We start from the raw sequence: 26,801 nt of genomic DNA on the forward strand, positions 1-26,801 counted from the left end.
TTTTCAGTAGAATAAATATGGTCAATATCAGTGCCAAGCTATTTAGTTGTTTACATTTGGAGTATTACTGGCTACTAAGTGGATAAATCATCATACAGTGAAAATAGTAATATAGGTTGAATACCCCTAGCAAGTCTGGAAAATAGATGTACAAGAGATCCGAAAATTAAGATTAAAAATAAAATAGTGAGTGAAGTATGGGAAGAATTTGAAGATATTTTTTAGAATACAGATAATCGGCTAACCAATCAAAAGGTATTCAGGAATTAAGGAATTTTAATACCAAGCTCCTTCATACGTACACAAAAGACAAACAGAAATGGTCTAACGTTTGAAACTAATTATGCTTGGTTCTAAACAAATGTGTAGATCACTAACATAGATGACGTATGTTGAATGAGTGTGGGTCTACTCGAGTTAGCCGGGAACCGTGTGAATAACAGCTAACTTCGAAGTCACATCTCACGGTCAGCAGCTAACGAGGTTTACGCCTTCATCGTATGAAGACACTGTTGATGCTTTGAAGACTATATAACATAAAGGAAGTTATTACAAAAATATTTTGGTTACAGTAGATGTAAGCGAAAATATGACCATCACCTCATGGACCAGTCCATGGAGCAGGACTAATTGGTGAGGGTTGTTTTTCCTTGAACTTTGCGGGCATTGACGAACTGTTTAATATTCAGTGGCCCAAATGACATATACTTTGGCTGGGGCTCAGTGATATTTCTCTGGCCCTACACATGCAAGTCGTCATGGGAATACTGAGATAGGTATTTAGAAGTTGAAGATGGGTCTCACAAGTTCTGTGCCAGAATATGGCCTAGATCACCGATCAAGTTCTTCAAACTAAAAGCACCTGTTGAAACATGAGTTGGAGATTTCTGCAACTCATCGAGAGCTATTGACACTTGCCTTTATGCTATACCCCTACGTTAAGGGAATGACTGAATATCCGTAAATCAAGCCCGATAATATGCATCAAGGCTCTAAACAACAGAAGGTATGACCGGGATACTATTCTCATCAGTCACAATTAAAGGATGTGGTGTCTTCGGGTTGAAATTGAATATCGTACGTTTTTAACCGCGTACTTAACACTGGTGCCAACTGACGATGGATTTCTATGATCATGGCTACGAAGAAAACAAACTGTGAGTATGATGTTGAAGTGAAATAAAATATTAGTAATTCCACGGAGTCAGGGTATAATTTTAAATTTTGCAGCTAAATGCGCGGTAGCGTAGTACTTTTTATTCAGTAAAGTTACTTTGATCTAAAATAGTTGTTTACCGAGATTCAAAGTTAACGATTAGTCTGTGTAATCAGTCTTTCGTAGGACAGATTTAGTAACTGCATTTCATAAGTATGGTTTCTATGATGCAAACATGAGACGGTCATTGTTTCCTAACGAGATACGAAATTATTCATTGTGTGTTCAGATTCCTAAGTTGTAATCACTGTATTAAGTATGCATTAGCGCAAAATTTCCAAGCACACATAATCTCGAAGAAGTATCTGGCTCTTTGGAGTTCCTGGTTCTTGTAAACAAGACTAATGAGTGGTAAGAGTGCGACCTCATTTTACTTTCTTAGTAAATTTGGGTTCTTGCTTTTTATGTTTTGGATTCGACGAGTCTCACATTTTACTAATATGCTAATCATTCGTCGTCGTATTAGCTCACATTTTTCCGTGCTCTTGCATCTTCATTTTGATGGTATCACCTCTACTTAAGCTTTTATGGGAAGCATACCTTGCAACTTTCCATACGTCTGTTGGATTTTCTGAATATATTCAGTCTTACTTTGCGCGTGACTCGATGATCCTTTCAAGATGCTTTCAGGGCATACGTATAATACGGATTAAAGGAATCAAGAATAAAATTTTGTCCTTAAATCATACTTATAAGATAAGACAGGATTCACCGTACCCACTGACATTCACATGACTAAGCTGTAAAAAAATTTTGGGTATTTAATTTTGGGATAAACATAAAATGGTTGCTTTAAATCATAGTTACATCTGTCTACCTTGGGTTTGTCGGTTTTGATTTCGATAAATACTAAACTTTACTACTCATTGACACTGCCAGCAAGAAGTTTGGTGTGAGTGAAATAATCTGTGAGGATGACGGGATGCCAGTCACTAACATCTATCGATGTCTTGGACGATGAGCAGAATTCTTTGAACGGCAGTTCAACTGGCCTGCTGCTCCGGCAACATCGACCAGATTATCCTGTCCTCCACGTCCGGTGACGACTGCTCCACCAAATAAGGCGGAAGTCCGCAAGGAAATCTCACTCTTAAAACGCTACGAATCTCCGGGCCCAGATGACTTACCTCCAGCTCTTTTTAAAGATGGTGACTTTCTGACTAAGGAACTGACTGAGTTGTTTACAAAGATCTGGGAGCTAGAGAGCGTTCCAAAGTCATGGAATGAGTCGATAGTTGTCCTTTAAAAAGGGTTCACGTCGTTCCTGTAACAACTATTGAGGGATAAGTCTACTTCCGATTGCGTCCAAACTATTAGCTTCTGTCGTACTTCGTAGATTGTTTAAAACCTGATTAAGACTGACTCGCAAGGAGCAGGCTGGTTTTCGTTCTGGTCGAGGATGCATTGATCATATCTTCACCCTCCACCAAATGTTATCACAGGCCAACAATCGTAGTGTATCTTGATATCAGGGCCGCCTTCGACTCGTTGGACAGAACTGTTCTCTGGGATTGTCTATTAAAGAAGGGTGTGCCCGAGAAGTTTATTAACATCTTAAAGGACCTGTATACAAACACCTCAGGCAGAGTGAGGGTACTTAGCCACCTTTCTCCATTGTTCCATTAGAACAGTGGGGTTAGGCAGGGTTGCCCAATCTCACCATTCCTCTTCAACTTTGCCATCGATGACATTCTGGAAACAGCTGTAATGGACATAAGTAATGGCGGTGTGGATCTGTTACCTGGAGAAAGGCTTCACCTTGAATATGCGGATGATATTGTTTTACTGTGAGATAATGCCCAAGGCATGCAATCCGCACTTAATCAGTTGGTAATCAGTGTCCGTAGGTATGGTATGTGCTTCGCACCTTTGAAGTGCAAAGTTCTTCTGCACGACTGGCAGGTAGCTGCATAAGTGCTGGTGGTGGCGTGAGTGATGAGATCGATGCACGTATAATGAAAGCCAGAGCGGCTTATGCCAATCTGGGCCATTTTGGCGCCTTCGTGATGTTAGTTGAATCTACAGCGCGTCGGTGAGAGCAGTTTTGCTCTATGCTTGTGAAACCTGGCCTCTTCGAATTGAGGATATTAGACTACTCTGTGTTTGATCATCCTTGTCTCCAAAGGATTGCTAACATCCAGTGGCAACACCATGTTAGTAATGCATAGGTTCGGCATCGTGTGTTCGGGCGCAGAGGCGATAATCCGATTGGTGTCACCATCTTGAAACGCCGACTTCGGTGGCTTAGACATGTTCTACGAATGTCGTCCCAGAGAATTCCACGTTGTGCATTATTTGCCGACGCTGGGACTAGTTGAAAAAAGCAGAGAGGTAGTCAGTGTATGACATAGTGTCGTGGTATGAAAGAAAGCTACAAAGGGCTGGCTTCTGTTGGTCCTTCACGACTTCCTGGCTGGGGTCCGAGAGATGGTGCAACACAGTGGCTAGAGACGTTATCAGATATGGCTCAGAATAGAAGCCAGTGGCGATCCTGCTGCAACCTTTTTACCTTCTTTATAAAGAGTGGTCATAACTTCCTCACGTGAAAGAGATTTGGTTGTACATTTCAGTTTCCCCCATCATTACTCATATATATATATATATATATATATATGCATCTCACCTCTTTTCTCTTTCGATTCTCATTGTTTTGTGTGGCGCGTATATATCTAGTGCCCCTTTGTACCAATATTTGTGTTTAAATAAATATAAAAGGTAAGATTGGCGCAGATTGGGTCATGATCAGAGTCCAGATAGATACTCCAAAAGGAGCGGCAGTCCTGTACACAACCACGTCAGCGGTAGCTGATCGCGATGTGATCAATCTGAGTCCAGGCTTGAGATGCAGAGGAAGGACGCCAGGTGGCACATTGGCGATGACTGTGCCGAAAGTTAGTGCTAGGCAGAAATAGGTTGTAGTCTGTGCACAGTTGCGGTAGAAGGTTCCTGTTATCTGTCCTGCGAACAACAAGTCCCTATCGGCCACCTCAACGACTCTCCTCTGTGTCTAGACGCCCGACCTGTGCATTCAAGTCTCCGGCTAGTACTACAATATCTGTCGAACGCATTTTGAGGAGAACAGTTAATTAGTGGTAGAATTCATCCTTGATTGCACTCGGGCTGCAATCTGTCGGGGCATAGGCGTAGATGACGAGAAGACATCGTTTCTCACGCCGATTTCTTCCCACTTTGATGGAGCTGTCTAATCTAACAGCACAGAGCCGACTGTTAATGAGGATCCAATCGATTAGTGTTGCCTCAGCTCTAGCGCTTAGTGCGACACCAATGCTAGCAAGGCCAGACGAAGATGCCATAGGGTCCCCGGATAAACGCACGTAAAACAAGCTTTTCGAAGCGACAGATGGAGAGCGAATTTGCAGTACTTCACCAGAGTCTTGAATACGGGTCTCGGATAGACAACAGACGTCGACATGAAGACTTTCCAAAAACATAGCCAGCCCTATCTGTTGTCTGATCCTCATTAGTTTGTGAAAGTTGAAGGGAGCCAGTTTGAACTGTGTACGTGGTTTCAGAAAAACTGGTTCAGTATTCGTATTCGGTGGAAGCATTCACTTTCGACTATACAGTGACTGAAGATCGTTTAGATGGAACAGAGTTTCCACCATAGGCGAGCTGCTGCACAAGTTGAAAAGTAAGGATACACCAATTGGGAATAAAAGGGAGTGAGTAAGCGATGTGGTAAATAATAATAATAATGTGAACTGTCTGAATTTTAGTAGGAGCGTGAATAGTATTTTCAGTAGATATCATTTTTTCCTTTATTTGTCTGTGTGAGGGCTGTGATACTGCCCGGGTGCCCAGACCGAAGCAGGTGGTTATCTTGGAGGGGGCACACCCTGAGTTTTCGACCTAAATATCTAGTCCACAGGGCAGTGGAGCATCGTGAGGAGATGTAGTCCCATGGTAGCCGGTGACTAACAATTGGTTCCTACGCCATTTGTTCGCCCTCAGGATACTGGAATCCATGTGCACCATTGGTTTGGAATGAGGGTTTTCCAACTCCCCTAGGTGGACTTTCCGTGTCCACCAACCCGGTTAAAGCGCCGTACATTCGCTTTTCGTCCTCTCAATTTCGTAAACAACAGTGATGCCACTAGAAGACAGTGAGTGGGACTTCCGTGGCAGTGGTTGTTTGCGTGTGGTCATGTGAGAGCATTTCGAGAGGGAGAGCGGACTCTCCCCACTTTCGACCGTACCAGGGCATTTGGGGGCGAAAATGACTAGTCATTGCATTTACATTGTTCTGCAAATGAAATAAACTAGAAGTATTCCAGCGTGGAATAGAAAGTCTACCGCTTGTCCATTTTTCAAATAGTTCTATCACTATTCGTGGTGAAGTTCATTGTGAACTGAATATAAATTTTTGTGTATTCATACCAACGTACTGGTAGTGAACTTACAGAGTGTTTATTATTGTTTGGCTTATAGAAAGTCTTATTATTTGGAATTAAGTTTTCGCATTCTCTCCTAAATCCTTCTATTTACCACAACTTTTTAGTGGGATGACCGTAACGAGTGGTTGTGTGAAACTTAAAAAGGACCCACAGAATCTAGTGGGTATAAGTATTGGAGGGGGAGCCCCATACTGTCCATGCCTTTACGTTGTTCAAATATTTGACTCCACGCCAGCTTCAGAAGATGGTAGTCTTCAAGCTGGGGACGAAATAACTGGTGTCAATGGCATATCTGTAAAGGGCAAGACTAAAGTGGAAGCTGCTCGACTTATTCAAAGTTTCAAGGTAGGTGTTAACTTTGTTTATCCAACCTAATCGTATTATTTATGATATTACTATATTCCTAATTAATTTATGTGCTTCAATTAGAACTAATGTATTGACGTTAAGACTTCATTGGATATATGAACCTCAAAAGCCTATTCTAAATCTTGTAAGTGTTGGGCTTGGTCAGAACAACTTTAAGTCGTGGGATCTTAAACAGTTACAAAATCGAAGAACTCCCATGGTTTTACGTTCTTGATCATTTTCATCTGAGATCCTACTCATCTTATTCTCCTTTTCTCAGCTAAATAGTGGCCATAATTCCTCATTAAACCAGTTTTTCAAACAAAGCATTTCTGTTTTACATGCGGTCGGTCCCACTTTTTTGAAATATAATTAGTAGTCTATGAAAACGTACATTACTCTATGCAGTATCCGGTTCCGAATTTTTTGAAATGTGTCAACTCCTTTATTTGTTAACACCCATCAAAACTGGTCACATATAGTCAATCGCAAGAAACAAACACGTCGATCTCAATAAGTCGTCATGTGAGTCTCACAATTTGCTGTCCATCTACCAGTGGTTTTGCATTAATTGTAAACCGTCACCCAGTTTCGTTAACACAAAACACCATCAAAACCAAATTATTAAAACCCCCTTCTCCTTTATTCCTCATCAGTTAACTGCTCTCATGTAAGTTTTGATGAACTGTCATTAAATTCATCTCGTTACCTATTACCTTATAACTGTTATGTTCCCACACCTTTCTGCCCAGTTCGATGAAATGTCTGCTGTTATGCCTTCCGAAATACTTATACTTTGTCTGAAAACCCATAATTTATAGTGAAGCAATTTGAAGTATTGGGTCGATGTCTAACCAACTGTACATAAGCTGTAACCATCTGATACACTTATAACATAGTGGTTTCCATCAGAATATAAAACATAGGATCTCGTGTATGACATAAGATTTGATCTGGAAATTACCGTAAACAACCCAACACCACAAAAGGAGGGAGGATGGAGTTACTGACCAACAAGCAATAATGGTGAAGGTAATGATTCCAAGCCACTTATATTTGTGGGGCGGAAAGTTGTTAGTGTGGGATTCTAGTTCTCTTCTCATCATATGCCCAAATAGTTCCGAGTTTTATACTCAAAGGTAATATATTTAGGGAGAATATAATCTATCGTGCAACCAATAAGTAGAATGTATGCACCAGGCTAACCTGTATCAATTGACGGAACTAGTGGTGTATAATATAATGGATAAACCACCGATCATCTTGACTCACGATGTTAACTACAGCTATTAGACCGATAGTAGTGTGTCAGGCCATTAATTGACTGTCTAACTTTCATAGCCCATGATATATTGAAATAAAAATTATTGGTTCACAACACTAGTTAACACAAGGTAGACTCATCTAAAGAACTATGTCGTAAAGATTTCATTTAGTCGCCTACTAACGTTTATTGTGTAACAGCTAACTACTCTCCTTGATTTCCTTAACCTCAGTAAGTAGGGGTTGCACCTCAATTAGTTAAAGGCCAACCGTATGGACTGCTAGGCCACAGATGAAAATATAAATGTCTGGTCCTTTTATTGTTGTAAAATGTGTAGACAGTGATGTATACGCCTATATTTTACATGACCTTGCTGTCGTTACTTTGGCTCTACTGAATTTCAAAGTTTGGTGATTTCAATTTGTATTATTTTACCATCTACATTGTCCTAGTTGTTTAGTATTGTATAGCTTGCTCAAGGAAAAAGGGAATTATCTATATTATAAAGCTTTTTTCTTATCCCACAAACTAGTGTGTCTTATTGAGATTCCGTACTCTAAATTCCTGACGAAACAATATGTACTTTCCTAATATATATATATATATATATTCATCCTCTTTTTATTGTAGGATGAAGTAAGAATTAACTATAACAAACTTCATGCAGACCCAAAACAAGGAAAAACGCTAGACTTAAGTAATTATTACTTTCTTTACTTAGATTATCATAACCATCTTATTACAGTACTAAAAAAGGTAAAACATCGTATTGTTGAAACAATGGAATCTAGTACAGCCGATGCTTTAGGTCTAAGCCGAGCTATTCTTGTAAATGGTTTGTTAGATAATCTTTTCATATCAGGAAAATGATAATTTGTAGATGGTATGGTTAAAAAGTTGGAAGAACTAAATAAAACATCAAATGTGTTTTCGGGTATGGTAAATCATGCAAAAAAATTGTTACGTGCAATCTATGAACTTTCTCGTGTCTATGCTGGTAAGATGTTTTAATAAATGTTTTCTTTCATGACAGTCATACCCAGGTTCACTTAACTTTATTATTGGTTTATTTTTACGTATCTAGTACTCTGTATAGAGTATTGCGGAAGTGTAATTAAGTTAAGGTGTATACATTTTTTGCAATGCTGGTCACTTGCTCCAATAACATATAATTAGTCTAAAAATTAAAATGTCAGGTTGCTTAGTGGATACATAAGAATTGTATGAAATTAAAATGCAGGGTGAAAATTACGTTTGAGTCAAAAATATTTTTAAGCATGTTGGCAGATGATGAAAGGCATTGTTTTCATTGTATACAAATACCATAAACCTCTTACAAAAGCCGTAAGCGCCAAAAAATATACCTATTCATAGAAGGAGATACAACACTTAGAATTTATTTTCCGGTCTACGTTCAATATACGACACATTAATGGTAGAGTCAACACAGTTGCAGATTCATTGTGCCAACCTATCATTGATACATTTCAAACCAATTACGTGGATATTGTACGATTATCTCAGACAATAGATGTAGATAAAGATATTGAGGGACGGGCAGTAAGTCGAAACACTTTGGAATTATAAGCATCACCCTTTCGCCGACACCGTGAGCGTAATCTGTGATACGTTCACGAACCGCCAGCACTGAGAAAGCCAATATTTGACAAATTACACCGAATTTTCCATTCTAAAAATTGACCCACGACTAAATTAATTACTGAAAGGTACGTGTGGGCAGAAATGAACGGAGGTATCTGACATTTGTGCCATGCCTGTTTAGTAAGCCAAAGGTTTAAAGTCCATTGATAACAACTGTGCCTACTGGGACCACCCACTGAACCGGACAGTAGATTCAACTATTTCCACATAGGAACCTTTGGGTTGTTACCACCACCAAACTGGTATATGTATATTTTAACATGTATTAATGGATTTATAAGATACCATTGGATTATATGACGACAGCAACATTTCCAAAAATGTCGCTAAACATTGAGTAGTGAATTTCAAAGTACAAGCACTAATCGCTATAGATAGGCCTGTTCTTGGTTATTAAAGAGTTAGGGCTACAATTTATCATCCAATCGCGAATGAAATGGTTTAGCGATCCTACCAACGATTAAAAATATATTTAATAGCAGTACAGAATAGTAATAAATTGATGGGTAAATCACCCATAACTATGCTTGGTATTTCTACAGTTAGGCAAGACTTAAGTTGCGCTACAGAATTAGTATAACTCCGCCTGTAGCTCTTCTAGAGTTACTGCCGGTCCCAAGCCCGAGTAAAAGAGGAGGGTTGGGCATGGGGTTAGCGACCCCATCCCGTAGAAAAGCTAACTCGCTAAAAAAAACGCTAGCCAGAAAAAATAATTCAAACCATTTAAACTCTGCCCTGGGAGTTGAAGGAATAATTATGACGTCTCATGATGAAAGCAGAAATTCTTCGGAAGTCACGAGACCGATGCACCTTCTAACAACCAGAGCAACACTTTTTATAGGTACATGGAACGTCCGGACAATGTGGGAGACAGGAAAGACCAGCCAAATAGCAATGGAAATGAGGAGATACAACTTGGCAGTACTCGGAATCAGCGAAACCCATTGGACACAAACTGGACAACAAAGGCCAGGTACAGGAGAGATGCTGCTGTACTCCGGTCACGAAGGGGAAAATGCTCCACACACTCAGGGAGTTGCTCTAATTCTGTCCAAAGAAGCACGAAATGCACTTGTGGGATGGGAATCTCATGGACCCAGGATAATCAAAGCATCATTCAGAACAAAGAAGCAAGGGATCACAATGAACGTTATCCAATGTTATGCACCCACCAATGATAGCAACGACGATGATAAAGATCAGTTCTATGAAAGGCTGCAATCAATTATAGAAAAGTGCTCACGAAAGGACCTCACCATCCTGATGGGAGATCTAAATGCTAAAGTTGGAGTGGACAACACAGGATATGAAGATGTAATTGGACGACATGAACTAGGAGAGAGAAATGAAAATGGGGAGAGACTTGCAAACCTATGTGCATTCAACAAATTGGTTATAGGCGGCACAATATTCCCACACAAGCGCATACACAAAGATACATGGATCTCACCGGACCACACCACAGAGAACCAGATAGATCACATCTGTATCAACAAAAAATTCCGAAGATCAATGGAAGATGTGAGAACCCGGAGAGGAGCCGACATAGCTTCAGATCACCACCTGGTTGTGGCCAAGATGAGACTGAAGCTAAAGAAACACTGGACAACTGGACAAACAGCACTACAAAGGTTCAATACAGCCTTCCTTCGAGATATTGACAAGCTCAATGAATTCAAGATAACTCTCAACAACAGGTTCCAGGCTCTACAGGATCTACTGAAAGAACAAGAAACCACTTTGGAGGACAACTGGAAAGGGATAAAAGAAGCACTAACTTCAACGTGTCAGGAGGTTCTTGGTCCTAAGAAGCATCATCACAAGGAATGGATCTCTTGGGAACCCTGGACAAAATTCAAGAAAGGAAGAACAAGAAACTAGCAATTAACAACAGCCGAACACGAGCAGAGAAAGTCAAAACACAAGCAGACTACGCAGAAGCAAACAGGGAAGTGAAGAAAAGCATTAAGGCCGGCAAGCAGAAATACATGGGAGAACTAGCAACGGCGGCGGAAAAAGCTGCAAGAGAAGGGAATATGAAACAACTATATGATACAACGAAGAAATTGGCAGGAAGATATAGCAAACCAGAGAGACCAGTCAAGGACAAAGAAGGAAAGACAATCACTGAGATTCAAGAACAGAGGAAAAGATGGGCAGAATACTTCGAGGAACTGCTGAATAGACCAGCCCCATTGAATCCACCGAACATCGAAGCAGCCCACACTGACCTTCCTATAGATGTCACTCCACCAACGATCGAAGAAGTCAAGATGGCCATCAGACAAATCAAAAGTGGGAAGGCGGCAGGACCTGACAATATACCAGCTGAAGCACTGAAGTCAGACATTGAAATAACTGCAAACATGCTTCACCTTCTATTCAAGAAGATTTGGGAAGAGGAACAAGTGCCAACGGACTGGAAAGAATGATATCTCATCAAAATACCAAAGAAAGGAGATCTGAGCAAATGTGAGAACTACAGAGGCATCAGTTTGTTATCAGTACCAGGAAAAGTTTTCAACAGAGTGCTGCTGAATCGGATGAAAGGCGCAGTAGACGCCGAACTTAGGGATCATCAGGCTGGATTCCGTAAGGATAGGTCGTGCACAGACCAGATTGCGACACTACGGATCATCGTTGAACAATCAGTTGAGTGGAACTCATCACTATACGTCAACTTCATTGACTATGAGAAGGCGTTTGACAGCGTGGATAGGAGAACATTATGGAAACTTCTTCGACACTATGGAGTTCCTGAAAAGATTGTCAACATTATCCAAGACTCTTTAATACGAACGTCAAGACAGTCCTACTGTATGGAGCTGAAACGTGGAGAACTACTACAACCATCATCAGGAAGGTACAAGTATTTATAAATAGTTGTCTACGCAAAATACTCAACATCCATTGGCCGGATACTATCAGCAACAGCGTTTTATGGGAGAGGACAAACCAGCTTCCAGCTCAAGAGGAAATTAGGAAAAGACGTTGGAAGTGGATCGGACATACATTAAGGAAATTACCAATGTGCATCACGACTCAATCCCTAACTTGAAATCCGGAAGGGAAGCGGAAAAGAGGAAGGTCAAAGAAAACACTACGCCGGGAAATAGAAGCCGATATGAAAAGGATGAATAGCTACTGGAAGGAACTGGAAAGGAAGGCTCAGGACAGAGTTGGATGGAGAATGCTGGTGAGCGGCCTATGCTCCTCGACGAGGGGTAACAGGCGTAAGTAAGTAAGTAAGTACAGAATTAGTATATGGAACACAATTAAGATTGGCAAGATAATATTTTCGACGAGCAACAGAGGGTCTGATCAGTACAAAAGTTTGGATAGCTTCCTGACTTAAAGCCGAGTACATACATGTGTACTTGCTAAATAAGTTATATTAACATTGTTTTTTATTTAGTCATGTCACAAATATTGGTCGTAGTCCATGGTTTAGTACATGAGTTTGCATGTGGTTGTTGAATATCATTATCATTAACTTATAACATCAAAAGAATGCTCTCCGTAAGTAATACCTCATTCTTATCTCCTCATCCGTTATAGTCACCCAGTCCTTTAGAATGTAGCAGATTAGTGGTATCACTGATCTGTGGCAACTATTCATATATTTCCATTACTCAAAGTCAGCAATAAGGTCATCACATGTGTTTGAGTTTCTCCACAAGTGACTTTTGAAACCTTGCTGAAAGAATGATTGTCAGATAAGAAACTTTCTTATGCTAAATCCACTAGTAATCTTGCTTAATTTTGTATTAAGATTTAAAGTTGACAGCATGAATTAATAAATGTGATATTTAGTTTGCACCTGAGTATTAAATTCCTTTGACATATTCAGAGCAACCTGTACATGTACTCCCTTCCTGAGTATATCAATGGATATAGTAGTTTGCTTAAAATATAAAGGTAACTAAGGGAGACATATTAATCTTCACAACTCCCAACACTCGCCTTCGTTTGGACTTAAAATGTGACTTAATATTACCTCAGTATGTAGATATGTTTTATCATTGTTGTTTTTAATATATACATTCGATTTCATAGATTTTCCCATTTGGGAAAATAATTCGTCTTCGGTTTCTTTACCGGTTTGATTCCCTGGTCGAAATCGAGGGCATATTGCTGTATTTGTAGTTTTGTTCAGTATTTTAAAGCATAACAATTTCACTGGTAAATCTTCATATGATCGTAAATTTATTCTAGCATATTATTAATGCTGCTTGCTTAAAATACCCATTATGTGTTTATTCGATTGGTATTTTATTTTACTTGTTAAGTGTTGGGAGACACCTTTTCAGAAATTGGTGTTAAAGAGCCTATGGCATGCACAAGCGAAGCATTTACTCAGTTTGGTACGATTCATCGAAGTATGGAGCGTTTTTCGATTGAAATGTTGAAAAAGATTAAGCCAGTATGTCATCTAATTTGATAAGAAATACTTTATCATTAAAGCTTGGAATTTCCTATTGTTGATTAATAATGCTCACTTTTACAGATTCGATGCTACTGATCAACGTTCTGATGAAAAATTCTGGTTATGTGAATTGAAATGGTCTAACCAACAGGCCTCTGTTTCCTATTTTTAGTCCTAACTTATCAGTAGTGTTCCCTGACTAATTCATTCGAGGGGTCGATGAGGAAGACAATCAAAATAAATATCCAGACAATGACGGGAGACGTTAAAAATAGTCAGTCAAATTTAACGATGAAAAAATCTGTTAATCATGTGCGAAGAAATTCTGACAACTCACTTCTGTCTCACGTTTGATGTCTAGAAACGATCTAACCCCTAATTTAAAAGAACGCTTCACCGAAACTCATTCGCTTCCTAATGTTTCTTTTCGTCCCATCATCAACTTCTCTGGATTTCTCCGCGTACACATACGTAATTAATGCTAACCATTCGAGCTTTTAAAATATATTTCGTATCGTTAAATAACGCTCCAAGTTACATACTGGACCCTTCAATGTTTTAGCCTTGTATTAAATTACACAATAAGCTTCAACAGCAAAGGTTCTAGAACCAAATGCCACTGATATATCCCGTATCTGCGAAATCTACATATGTACCATAAGTGTGGTCGTTTAGCCTCTTCACCTACTCAACGTGGAGAATCAGCACGATTCATTTTTTACGTGTTTGGTAATTCATCAACTGCGTCCCATGCTCTTGATGAACTAGATATAACACTGATTTCGAAGTCGAAACAAGCATTTTTGAGGTTAATTAAAACGGATAGCCTGTTGTACTTTGTGAAGTTAAAGGAAATATGACTCAGAAACATAAAGCCACACGCCGTTGCCTCTTCGTAGTCTCCTTTTGCTTTAGTATATAAGTTGGTAGCTATATGCGTTGCAATATATCCTACATCTGAATTTAAAAGTCCTCTTGTTTCAACAGACCACTCACCTTATTCATTTCTTTTCCTACTGTTTCTTATTTCTGCGTCAGATTTTCTTCATCTATATTGTGACCTTCCGGCGATGCAGATTTACTGAATAATATATTCAATTCGCTGTAAACGACAAATCGTATGTTACTGTTTTCAGCTCTCATGATGAACAGCCTTCACTGATTAAAACTTCAGCACTACCAGCCAACGATATATGGTCGACATTCAAGATAATCATTTAAAACCATAATGTAGTCAGTGTCATTAAAACTTACCCATATAATAAGACAACTATGGGATTTATTTCATAGATATTTGTATATTCACCGGGGTCGAAAGTTGACTGCTGTCAACTTTTGCATATACACTCACCAACTCAATATAAAAACGAGAAACATAGTCATTTGGGAGTTTAATGTGACTTCATGTAAACTATCCAACCTTCATTATTCCAAGCCACAGTGATTACAATCGCATAACTCATAAGTAGCTTCAGATATGAAGACTGCCTCTGGTATTTTAAGAACTTGGGAAAAATGTATTATTATTGCTATTTCCTCCTTACCGGTGTAAAAATCCAGTACTTCAAGTTTTTTATTGTAGAGAAATGACTTAAAAAGACTAGTTCGAAGCAATTTTTGTGACTTTAGTAGAGAAAGCTAGAGACAGTTAAGCCAAGACATGGCATCATTCTATGAAGACATTGATTGTTGTTCTGGGCCATATAGGTAGGTGCAGAATATCATGTTGGGGTCCGTGTAATTATCGCATCTAATAGCCCGTTACTTTGGATGATATGGCTAAAATGTTCTTAGTCTGTCGTCTGTCACAGTAGATTATTACTGGTCTCTGGTCAATCGATCTGGGGTATGTTGCGTGGACAGCTGCTCACAAGTACCTATACATTTTTGATGATGGTTGCGGCAGTTCTTTGAATTTCAGCTCCACACGATAGAACCATTTTAACGTTAGCGTTGAAAGTTCTGACTTTGGTGTTGGCTGACATATTTTTTTCACTTGTAGTGTTGTTGCGCCCGCTTTTCCAATTTGTGCCTCGACATCAGCATCGGATGCTCCCTGTTTATCATTGATGCTGTACAAGCGTGTAAAAGCTTCCACCTATTCCAGAGCACGATCACCAAATGTGTTTGGGTTGGTGCTCACTGTGTTGCAATTCAAGATTTTGCTTCTTCCCTTGTGGACGTTGAAGGCAATTCCTGTAGAGCCCGCTGATGAACTGGCTGTCGTCGCCTTCATTTATTTCTGTGTATGCGATATCATAGCTGTCATCCGCACAGTGCAAATCATCCAGCTGCTTTCAAGCTGTTCACTGTACTCGCTTCGCCGGAGACGTAGAAATCTTCATAATTCAGTCAACAACCAGAAGAAAGAGAAAAGGTGAGGGTAGGGAGTCTTTCCTAACACAAGTCATCACTTGGAACGGATCTTTGAGCTGCCCTCCATACACGACTTTGCAATTCGTTCTGTTGTAGGAGTCCCGTATGCTGGTGGGAAATTTTGTTGGCACATGATCGATCTTTATGAAAGCCACCTTTTTGATCTCGAAATTACCCACCCACTGAGTCTTCCATTTGGTCCAACAACACTCGGTTGATAATCGACCTGGTGCTGGGGATAGTGTGACACTTCAGTGTTTCTTACAGCAGTAAACATCTCTTCTCTTCAGTATCTTAATGAGCCATCTCACTTTCCAGTCTTCTGCTACTTGTTCTTTCTCCTAGATCCTTCTGAATAAAATGTGAAAAACCTTTGCAGTCACCTCTATATCTTACTTTAGTGCCTCATGTGATATGCTTCTGCTGTTCGTCATCTTTGATTTATCCGGTGGCCTTGGTGGTTTCTTCTATTGTTTATGGAGTGTCATCTGTGGGAAGGTGTGTGTGCTGTTTTGATGTCCGGTGGGTTTAGTGGGGCTGGTCTATTCAAGACCTCTCTAAAATGTTCTATTCACCTGTTCTGCTTCTGTTGATCCTAAATAATTAATTTCTCTTTGTTCCTAACTGGTCTCTCTGGTCTACTATGTTTCCCTGTAAGCTTCTTGGGTGAATCATATGGTTCTTTCATATTTCCTTCGCTTGTGGCTTTTTCTGTCATCGTTGCCAGGTCGTCTACATATTCCCGCTTGTCAGCTCGTTTGTTTGCTTCTTAATATTCAGTCAGTGCCTTGACTTTTGTTGACTGAAACCGTCTTGTTTTTCCTTTCTTAAATCTATCCAGGTGGTGTACAAAGATCTATTCTTTATTTTGGTGCTTATTGAAGTCGAGCAACTCCTAACATATTGAAGCTATTGCTTCCTTAGTTCTGATATGTCGATATAAAAGGGCGTGTTCACTCCTCTTACTTGATGTAAGGTTTTATGACATCAATCTTATTTCCAGTATAACATTTTGATATTGTTTTCATTCTCAATGTAAGACTTTATTCTATGTGACATTGCTTATTTTCAGCGTGACGTTAAATATTGGTTTTATTCTCACTGTGGCATTTCATTCAGTAAGATATTGGTTTTATATTTATCACCCAGATCTACCAGTCTCTCATCGCTCCTATTATTTGTCTGTGTCCATGCCGCTTTGTGTTGCAATTGTAATTTATGTTCTTCACCACGACTTTGGCGTTTAGGTGCACCATAAGGTGTTTTTCTACGCATTTTCTGGGATGAACCTGTGTTACATAAAACCAGCTTTTTTCATCACTTCCTTCGGTGATGAGAGCATCGCATTAGATGGCCTTTGTTATTTTTTCGTTGTTTGTTTTAAAAATGCTTTGATCGTCCCGGAACTTTCACATACACGTGCTCAAAGTCTCGTATATAAATATCAGGATGATTGAATAGATTAGAGTAATTCATTTGCCTAAAGGCTAGAATAAATCAATTAGGGGTGCTATAATTGTTTGCCTATTTGTCAGAAGGAGCAGATTTTCAGTCTTCACCCTAAGTCATCATAACTTTTCTTCGTGAAAACCTTCGTCTCTCTGGGCATAGTTTAAATGGAACAATCTATTTTTTCTGGTTGCCTTTTTTTACGTGGTGTGGTTTGTTAACTTCACAACCAAGACTCTTTTACCTGGGCTTGGAACCGAAAGTAACCCCTAAAAGGGTTGCAAACGGAGTTTACATCAAATCTATAAAATCATTATTCTGCAATTATTTATAATTTATTTCCCGTAATTCACTTGACTGTTTCAGAAACCAGATGGAGAATAAATCTATTTAAAATCGAGTTACTTCGTTCAGTTTTGCAGAAGGCATACCAACTCTAACTTGCAAACCATCCTACTTATGTAATTCAAATATTTCTGATAATACTTGAACCAATATTTATTTATTTAAACACATGAATATTGGTACAAAGGGGCACCAGATATATATGCGCCACACAAATCTCATTTGATTTGTGTGAGGGCTGTGATACTTTCCAGTTGCCAAAATCGAAGCAGGTGGTTTTCTTGGAGGGGGCACACCCTGAGTTTTCGACCTAAATATCTAGTCCACAGGGCAGTGGAGCATCGTGAGGAGATGTAGTCCCATGGTAGCCGGTGACTAACAATTGGTTCCTACGCCATTTGTTCGCCCTCAGGATACTGGAATCCATGTGCACCATTGGTTTGGAATGAGGGTTTTCCAACTCCCCTAGGTGGACTTTCCGTGTCCATCAACCCGGTTAAAGCGCCGTACATTCGCTTTTCGTTCTCTCAGTTTCGTAAACAAGACCTCGCCACTAGAAGACAGTGAGTGGGACTTCCGTGGCAATGGTTGTTTGCGTGTGGTCATGTGAGAGCATTTCGAGAGGGAGAGCGGACTCTTCCCACTCTCGGCCGTACCAGGGCATTTGGGGGCCTCCCAAGGGTTGTATGTTAAGACTGTAGATTTATAGCTAACAACTCCACAAATGAGGGGAGTATTTTTAGACCTAAGAGTAACATTGTTCCACGGTTTTTCTCAAAATGTCTGCATATTGTTCGTATCTAAAACCCATCTTGCCCATTTCTTAAAACATTAGTATTTGTAATGATTTTCCCTCTCATTTCTGTAGTGAAATGTTTTCATTTTTTGTTATTCCACATAGATGATCATGGATTTAAACACATTTCTACATAAAGCGGTTCCTGATACAAAGTTAACAATCAAAAAGTATTTAGATGTCAAATTTGAATATTTGGTATGCGAAATTTTACTAATTTTTCTTCAGCTCGTCCTGTACTTTTTTGTACTAAGTATCTGACAATGAATTATTTTTAAAATATTTCTTCGTTGTTGAACGTAGGATAGTGTGACTTTTCTACTTAAATTTACTGAATACCATTGACTGATTTCTGTCTTGAATTCGGCACAAGTATCGGTTAGCTAAGTACATTATTTGTCTTAATTTTACATACAAAAAATAAAAGTCAACTGATAAACATGGGAACCGAAATCAATAAAAATGGATTAGTTTGTCCAACCGTTCTGCAAATACACAGCTGAACAAGCCTAGTTATAAATAGAAGCCTCATTGATTTCAACAATTTACTTTGTTATTAAAATTCCCCAGTACGACCTCAATCATATGTTGTCAATGCCTGTATTTATTATAATTCAAAGGAATTGTGGCGTATCCTTTTTATGTTCTTTAATATCTTGAATAGATAGATTGTTCTGTTAGGCGCACTGTTATCTAACAATATTTTTCATACACTGTTTTCTCTCAAAATATCTTTGAACAACTTAATTTACATTTTGAGTTGGGGTAGTTCTGACTGCTCTTATATGGTTCAGTTTTTTTTCTTACAAATGACCAAAATAAGTTTCGGACGGAAACTAAATAGGCATAAGGGGCAGATGACAAGCTGATCCTAATGCAATGGTCACATGGCTGATATAATACTAAAAGTCGATCTTGGCTTCAACTTGTTATTACATTGTCACCATTGTCACAAGGTATAACCTCCACTTAGAGTTTTCACTCATGATGTTAGTTCATGTCACAACAGTCGTTGAAACTAGCCAACCATAAAATTGTATAATAGTTCACTACCTACTGATGAATAGCTTCGAGCTTATTGTCTACAAGTTCTAATAGAAGGCCTTGATGATTCCTTTAGTTAATCGGCTTTGAAGTAAGGACAGACGCCCACAGATTATATATGATGATAACGTTTGTACCAAGTGACATTATAAATCGTAGTGTTGTTCAGTTAATATAATTGTGATGTCTCTGTTGTAAAACCTGAGGCAAGGGTTTGAAGTTCCATTGTGTAATTAATCAAAGGTAGACCTTTTTAAGTAGTCAGAAACTAGATTAAGATAACCTCTGGACATATTTACTTTATAGTTTTCTGTAATAAAGAAATGCTGAAATAAAATATAACTGACTTGGAGTAGTGGTGTAGTTGTTAAAGTACTTGACTTTCAACCACTTGGTTCTAGATTGTACCCACCTATTATGATTTCCACATTCAGGTTACCTCACTAGTCCTCACAAAAAGTTCTCCCAAGTAACCGACAACACAAATATGTACTTGTCAAATTAGTTTAAAACGAAAATTGGTATAACTTTCAGTTTACTTCTAAAAAGATTTTCCTCTAAACTGAATGTATTACAATTTTACTTAATATTCTATTTGGATGTATCTCCAAATAATCCACTTTAAAATACGGCGTCTCGTTTCTAAAAAAAAGATATCTTTGTCGGAGGTAGAAGTACTAGCTAAAATTCGGTATCATGGAAATCTCAACAAAGCCCATCATATTACTCTTGGATAATCAATAGGTTTTTACTGGGTATATTCTTCATGATTGACACATCGTTGTTATTTTTTATTTCATTTCCTTTTGTTTCACCAGTCATATTGCCTTAAAGTAAAGGAAATGGACGATGAAGAGTACGGTTTTGCTATGGTTCAAGAACCACTATATCGTGTAGAAACTGGAAATTATGAATATAGACTTGTTTTAAGATGTCGACAGGATGCACGTACACGGTTCGCTAAGATGCGCAATGATGTTTTAGTAAAATTAGAATTGTTGGATAATAAACATGGTAAGTAGTGTATTTATTTTCCCTTTTTAATTACGTCCAACTTCCGATAACTATCCGATTAAATTTTAGTAACAGTGGAAGAATAATTTGGCGTGTATACCATTTTCTGGATTCATTAACAAAGTGTAGATAGATTTATCTTTGTTATGGAGACATTTAATCTATAATTCAAGTAACAAGGTTCCTAGGTAGTTGAGTTAACATTTGTAAATGAAAAATCGTTCCGTGTTACTGTATAAACGGTAGGATCTTAATAAAATCCATTTGAATGGTTATCTAGTTCAATGATATATATATATATATATATATATATATATTATCACAGTAGTTTTGTGGTGTGTACTACGTATGTCGGTAGACATAAGTAGTATGTAACACCGACCAGAAGTGGTATGCCTGTCAGCAAAAGGTCCAGAAGATCGAATTGAAGAGAACAGAAATGTAAACAGAGAGTAATTGTAATAACCACAGGAATAAAGGAACGTTAAAGTTTGTAAGAGACAACTGATAGATGTGCAAATGAAGTATTTAATGTATGGTTTTTGTATTTTACGAAGACATTCTGCAACCTTGTATTAACTGATAAATTGGTCTTCCCCTCCAAGTATTTGTTCACTACATTTAGTGCCGCTGCAAAAGAAGAGGTGAAGTTCTGCGAACGCCCTTGCGAGGTTGAGAGGGGAGTCGCTAGTTGGGGCTGTCTTTTTCAGGAGGGTGACGTCCAGTGGTATGTTCGGGCGAGGCGGCACTGGCTGTAGAAGTCGCTGCCAATGGAGAGAAAGAGTGGGACGCCCGGTCGCCGGGCGGACGTCGGATGTAAATGGCTCGATGGGTCGCCAGAGAGCAGGCACTGGGCGGATATCGGATTTAGATGGCCCGGCAGGCCGATATTGCTATGGAAATCAGTTCGTCAGCAAATCCGACATTTTAATGGGGAGTACGGCACAGACTGCGGCAAGTAGTATGTAACACCAATCAGAAGTGGAATGTTTGTCAAAAGAGGATTGAAATGAAGAGAAGAGAGAAGGAAACAGAAAGGAATTGGAAGAATTATAAAGAATGTAAAGAACAACTGAGAGATGTGCGAATGATGTATTTGATGTATGATGTTCATATTTTGCTAAACCACTGTGTAATTGTGCATGAATAATAAATTGGTCTTCGCGACCTGAGTGATCGTCTACTACAGTTTTACCCTTCACTATATAGAACCGTAATTAACACTCAGTGAAAGATGAAGATATTGCTTATCTGTTAAAGCACTTGCCTCTCAATTATTATGTAACAGGTCTGAACCGCACTCCACTTTCGGTTTAGATAACTGGATAATCTTTACAGTACATGCACAAGTACTGTGATTCAAATCCTGAAGTGTATTAGGTCGTCCTTGGCAATTGAGTCACACTACCCTACAGCTATTATAGTTCAAAAAACCACCTACCGCTTCCAAACACGTATCGAACTTCTATTGACATCACATATCTTACAAAACTGTCATCGCATTATGACAGTCTCTGGGATTAATTTTTGACGGTCCTGTTGGAAATTATTTGGTCGGGAAACGTCGCTTCTATGTTATACTGAACATATAATATTGAATAAAGCTATTAATAATAATAGTCTAGTAAATAAAATTTTAACATGTTACACTATAATTTGCCCCGTGGTTTATAAATGATCAGTTAGGCTAGTATTATGAAGTACTGGTTTCTTCACGTTGTAAATAGTAGGGCGAAATAATTTACGTAACTTTCCAGTTTTAGTTACTATTGCATTTACCGTTTCTCATTCACTTAGTTACGAAATACGGTATTCATGAATTTCCGTTGAACGGTAGTCTAATACAACTTTATTGACGTCAAGATATTTTTCTACATATTAGAACCATCATCAAGACTTCCGTAGTCGGAAATCGTGGTGTTTTTACGTAGTTTTGTACAAACTGGTATATACTGCATTTATTTGAGGTATATCGACTTGGACCGACGCATATATGTACCTGGTCCTACGTTGGAGATAACTGACTGATATGCTGCTTTTACAGCGACTAGATATTTGCCGTATGTTATAATCCATTTTGTTTTCGACGGAGATATCCCTACTTTCAACAGCTGCCTGACAATTGGTAAACGACATCATTCTTATATCGTGATTTGATGTCTGAGCGACCAACACTCCTGATGTAATAAAGAATTTTACTAGTACTCTGAAGACTCAAAAGTGGAATTAGATACTGCTTAACATATGATCCAGAACCTAAATCATAGTACGAACCAACTATTGTGTATATGTCATAATTTGGATCTGGAACTGAGTGTGATGTTTTACGTGTAGTAATCAGGTTCCCAAGTGTCTAAGAATCTAAACATACTATTAACGTATTTCATGATATCATAAAATTAAACTTCGTTAGAGATAAACAGCTTTTAGGTTGAGTATTTTGTCGATACGTGCATTCTGAGTAACATACCAAACAACCTAGTAATAATTTTTCGGACTACCATGACTTTTTGTACAATGTCTTTGGATCCTTAGAAATATAGTATTCATAGTTTGCCACAGATCTATATAATTAGGTAAGTAAAGTGAGATTATATTTCTCATATTTGTTTGAAATTAACCGTTGTCGGCTTTCGTTTTTTTCCGCTTCACCAGTACAAGATATTGTGTTTGAGTTACAACGTTTCATCGATGCTATGGCCACCTACCATGATCAGTGTTATGGTGTCATGAAGCAAATTAAAATTTTTCCACTTGAAGTGGATCTGGCTAGAGATGCATTTGCGTACAACCTAGGGATTTTTAATACAGGCGAAGATGAAGGCGGTGAAGATATCGATGAGGATGTAATCAGTGCTGAGTCAGTTGGAGAAAAATCTGTCAGTAGCAAGTATAACCAGTTAACTGACGATGTCAAATTAATAGACTTGGCAGGAATAAATCTCAATAGCCGATATTCTGATAATGAGGGTGATGACGAGGTGTTAGATATGAACAACTGGAACTCCTTATCTACTTGGGGTCCTCATACAGGCGACAGTAAGTCGAATAAACAGGATGCTGTTACAGACTTGCTTTGTTTCGACTAGTTATCGTCCTGCTTTGCATCATTAGTGTACATATACTATGAATCCTTTTTTTCATAAATATCTTTTGTAGTGATTGTACTGCATTCACTAAAAATGTGATATTTCTGCTTTGCTAAATTCCATGACTTAATTTCGTTTATTATTCGGTTTTGTTTTTTGTTTACTCTTTGTGGAATAATACCTACTAATAATTATCATACACTTTTCTTGCTACAGTATGTTTCATGTCTGAGGGGAATGGTTGTGCTACTGCGAATATTTTTCATCTAATATATAGTTGAACTGTTTGTTTATCTTAATAAAAAGTTTCGTTACTTATTGTCATTTGTGGTTTTCAACAGATACACAGATAACTCTACTTGTGTCTATCATTTGTATAGCAGTCTAATTCTTCCCTCCATCTGGAAATTAATAAAACCTGTGAGGAAAGAACATAATATTGTTACAAGTTGATTACACCTATTGTGACTGCTTTGAATATTTTTTATAGTAAAAACTTTAAACAATCTGCTACATAGTATTTAGTTGGATAAATACAAAACACATTGACGCACATCTCAACAGCATAGACGTAATAGCATGGAAATAAGGAACGTGTGGAAGAACCGATTCGGCTACATAAAACGTTCACTATTTACAGAAGGGTGAAGAGTATAACTATCATTCCGACTCTGACCAATCCCCTTAGGGTCTTCGGTCCTTTGCTTCCATCACTTTGAGAATTCTGTTCAGAAAACCTGTACTGTCTCACATAAGCACAGAGCAAAAGTCACTAGTTTTATGGATTATTCATATGCCTAGTTCAGTAACATTAGGTGAATATGCTAGTTTCCCAGCGACTAGTTGTATATTGGCGAAAGTCACTTATATCCAATATATCAGTACACAAAATGCACAAGCCAGCCAGTACAGTCAACTGCCTCACTGCTTATTTTTGAAATAAACTTACAGGTGAGAGACTCATGTTTAGTTTCTCCAGGTTGTTGTTCAGTGCACTTAAAACCCTTGCTTTATGAAATAGGGTTCTGATGTCTTCAAGTTGAGTGGAATGTTTAAAAGCTTCATACGACGGTAGAATGAAACTATTTCTGTTTGCCAAATCGTACCACTATGATACGACAAGCAGCCGAGAATATACTACTACTAGACTGGATACTCTATTGTTCTGCTAGGTAGATGGGGGTCGCGACTATACCAGATGCAAGATTTTTGACCAAATATAGAGAACCGGAGTATGTGGTGGACAGTACCTTATGCAACACGACTACAAGCAGTATGCATTCGAAGTTTGGAGCAGAACTCAATGATAGGAAGGGAATTACATATTATACAGTAGGTAGCCTAGTCTTTCCACGCTCAATGGCTAATCACATCTTACTTCCACTGGCCGCAAGTCATAGCTGTTTGAGAATCACTGATAAGTTAGGCAACACTAGACATCCATGACATTGTATCTGTAACAGCGTACACTCAACTGGTGATTATCACTAAGTCATAACCTCTCAAAGTAGGATTTGGTAGAACTATAGAAAACACCCTGAATCATACTAGTTAAGTGAGCAGTTATACTTAGAATTATTATGCATATCGTAGGGACACAGCAAACATTCATAACCTGAGATGTCAGGATTTTGGCTAGTGTTCATCTTGTTAGCCTTATGTATCCGAGAACCTCCAAGTGCGTTGGTAAGTGAACGAATAACTGAAGAGCAATCAAAAGTAGTAGGTATTCATGTCGCAAGCAAACGGAATTATTTCCTGAAAAATCCAGCAATCTAGGAACCATAAGTGTTTGCGCGGACTTCTGAAGATGTTGATTGTTTCGTCCGTCATACATTAAGGTCTACGAATGGGAGTCGTGGGGAAAGAGGACTTTACACACCACAGGACCAACTTACTAATTTTTCATACTGAAAAGCAACAGAATATCTGACGCCTGAACGGATAATGTCGCAAGCGTCCCAAGTTTGTCTAAACAACCTATTTACATAAGTTCATTTGCACCATGGTAGTAGTTTCTGGTATTACTACTCTTCGATATATCATGCTGTTATCATAAAGTACCAAGCTAACGTCTTGCTTATTATATCTGGGTTGAAATGATCAGTGGTTACATTTACATGCCAACCGTCGGTCTATTACAGTGCAGTAAGATTGAGAGTTGATAGTACGAGATTTGAACGTCAATAGTCATCCAGATGAATCGCAGCTACTTATCGCTGAATTGAAGGTACTGTAGCTGTAAATAATTCCCCAAAATCAATAGCTCATTAAGTGTTCGACATTGGATGCTGACCACGTTGTTTAAGTGGACTTGTTTAACTGAAGGCTTTCGGTCATGCATCCGTACCAGATCACGTTGCAACTCGGCGTGGGACACAGCTCCTACGTTTCAATAGTCAACGCGCATCAATCATACGCCATGGACTGGCCCACGCGGCAGTGGTTGTACTTTCGCTTCTGTACTTTTGTGGTTGTACCTTAACTAATATATTCTTGTAATAACGTCCTTTGTGTTGTACAGTCTCCAGAGCATCTATGGTCCCTTGATACGTCGATGGAGACTTCCACGTAAGGTGCTGGTCGCAAGGTGTGACTCCGAAGTTAGCTTATTCGTTATACCTTCCCCGTCTAACTCGAGTAGGCCTTCAATCATTCGACATAGACCATCAACGTTGATGTTCTACAATACTAACAAATGCAAAGAAAAGACGCCCAACTGAGAAATGAACTAGCAGAAGCGATTAGAAATTTAATTAAATTATCTTTATTTCACCAGTGGCATCGTAGAGGACAGCTAATCTGCTTTGTGTGAACTGACGTTAAGTATCTTATTGACTTTTTCTCAGTGGATAATAGGGCGTTATTTTTGCGATCACGAATAAGTAAAAGAGTTCAATAATTTGCGGGTAGTCCGAAAGATAAAAAAAGGTAAGTCGCCTACAGGTTAGATATTAAATAAAATTCATACCAAGTCATTCCTAGAATGGCAAACAATCCGACTGATCTATGGACTTCCGTTTGGAGAGTTAGAAAGAACTTACTGTGTCATTACTTGAAAGAACTTGCCTTCATTATTACAATAGCTTACTAGATTTCAGGGAGTGGACAATCAGTGTACTGGCACAGAAACCCACTTAAACCTGTTGCACACAGTTTGGAACACAATTCTTATTTAGAAAACAACCCCACTCTAGGTAGTCAACGGGTTAGTTGCGAAAGCACTAATTATAATCTACTTAGACACGAATTCTGGATGTCTACATTCGTATGAAATCCAAGTTGGACAATTAAATTAAACCACTTCTCGTTTTACATATCTGGAATCCAATATCAATTCTCAATTGTGAATGAAAT

At 38.6% G+C, this 26,801-nt stretch overlaps 1 protein-coding gene across 1 annotated transcript; it reads left to right on the forward strand.

Annotated features, from left to right (window-relative positions):
- Positions 1-1,097: 1,097 nt before the first annotated feature.
- On the forward strand, positions 1,098-23,767 carry Smp_132940 (protein kinase C alpha binding protein,putative). Its single transcript, XM_018788986.1, has 9 exons — positions 1,098-1,157; positions 5,736-5,976; positions 7,874-7,940; positions 7,989-8,078; positions 8,124-8,240; positions 13,195-13,328; positions 18,403-18,495; positions 20,160-20,355; positions 23,011-23,767. The coding sequence occupies exons 1-9, from the start codon at positions 1,120-1,122 to the stop codon at positions 23,442-23,444; spliced, it is 1,410 nt and encodes a 469-aa protein (XP_018646453.1). The 5' UTR covers positions 1,098-1,119; the 3' UTR covers positions 23,445-23,767.
- Positions 23,768-26,801: the final 3,034 nt, after the last annotated feature.

The sequence above is a fragment of the Schistosoma mansoni genome (assembly GCF_000237925.1).
Source record: "Schistosoma mansoni, WGS project CABG00000000 data, supercontig 0136, strain Puerto Rico, whole genome shotgun sequence".
In the NCBI taxonomy this organism is placed as follows: domain Eukaryota; kingdom Metazoa; phylum Platyhelminthes; class Trematoda; order Strigeidida; family Schistosomatidae; genus Schistosoma; species Schistosoma mansoni.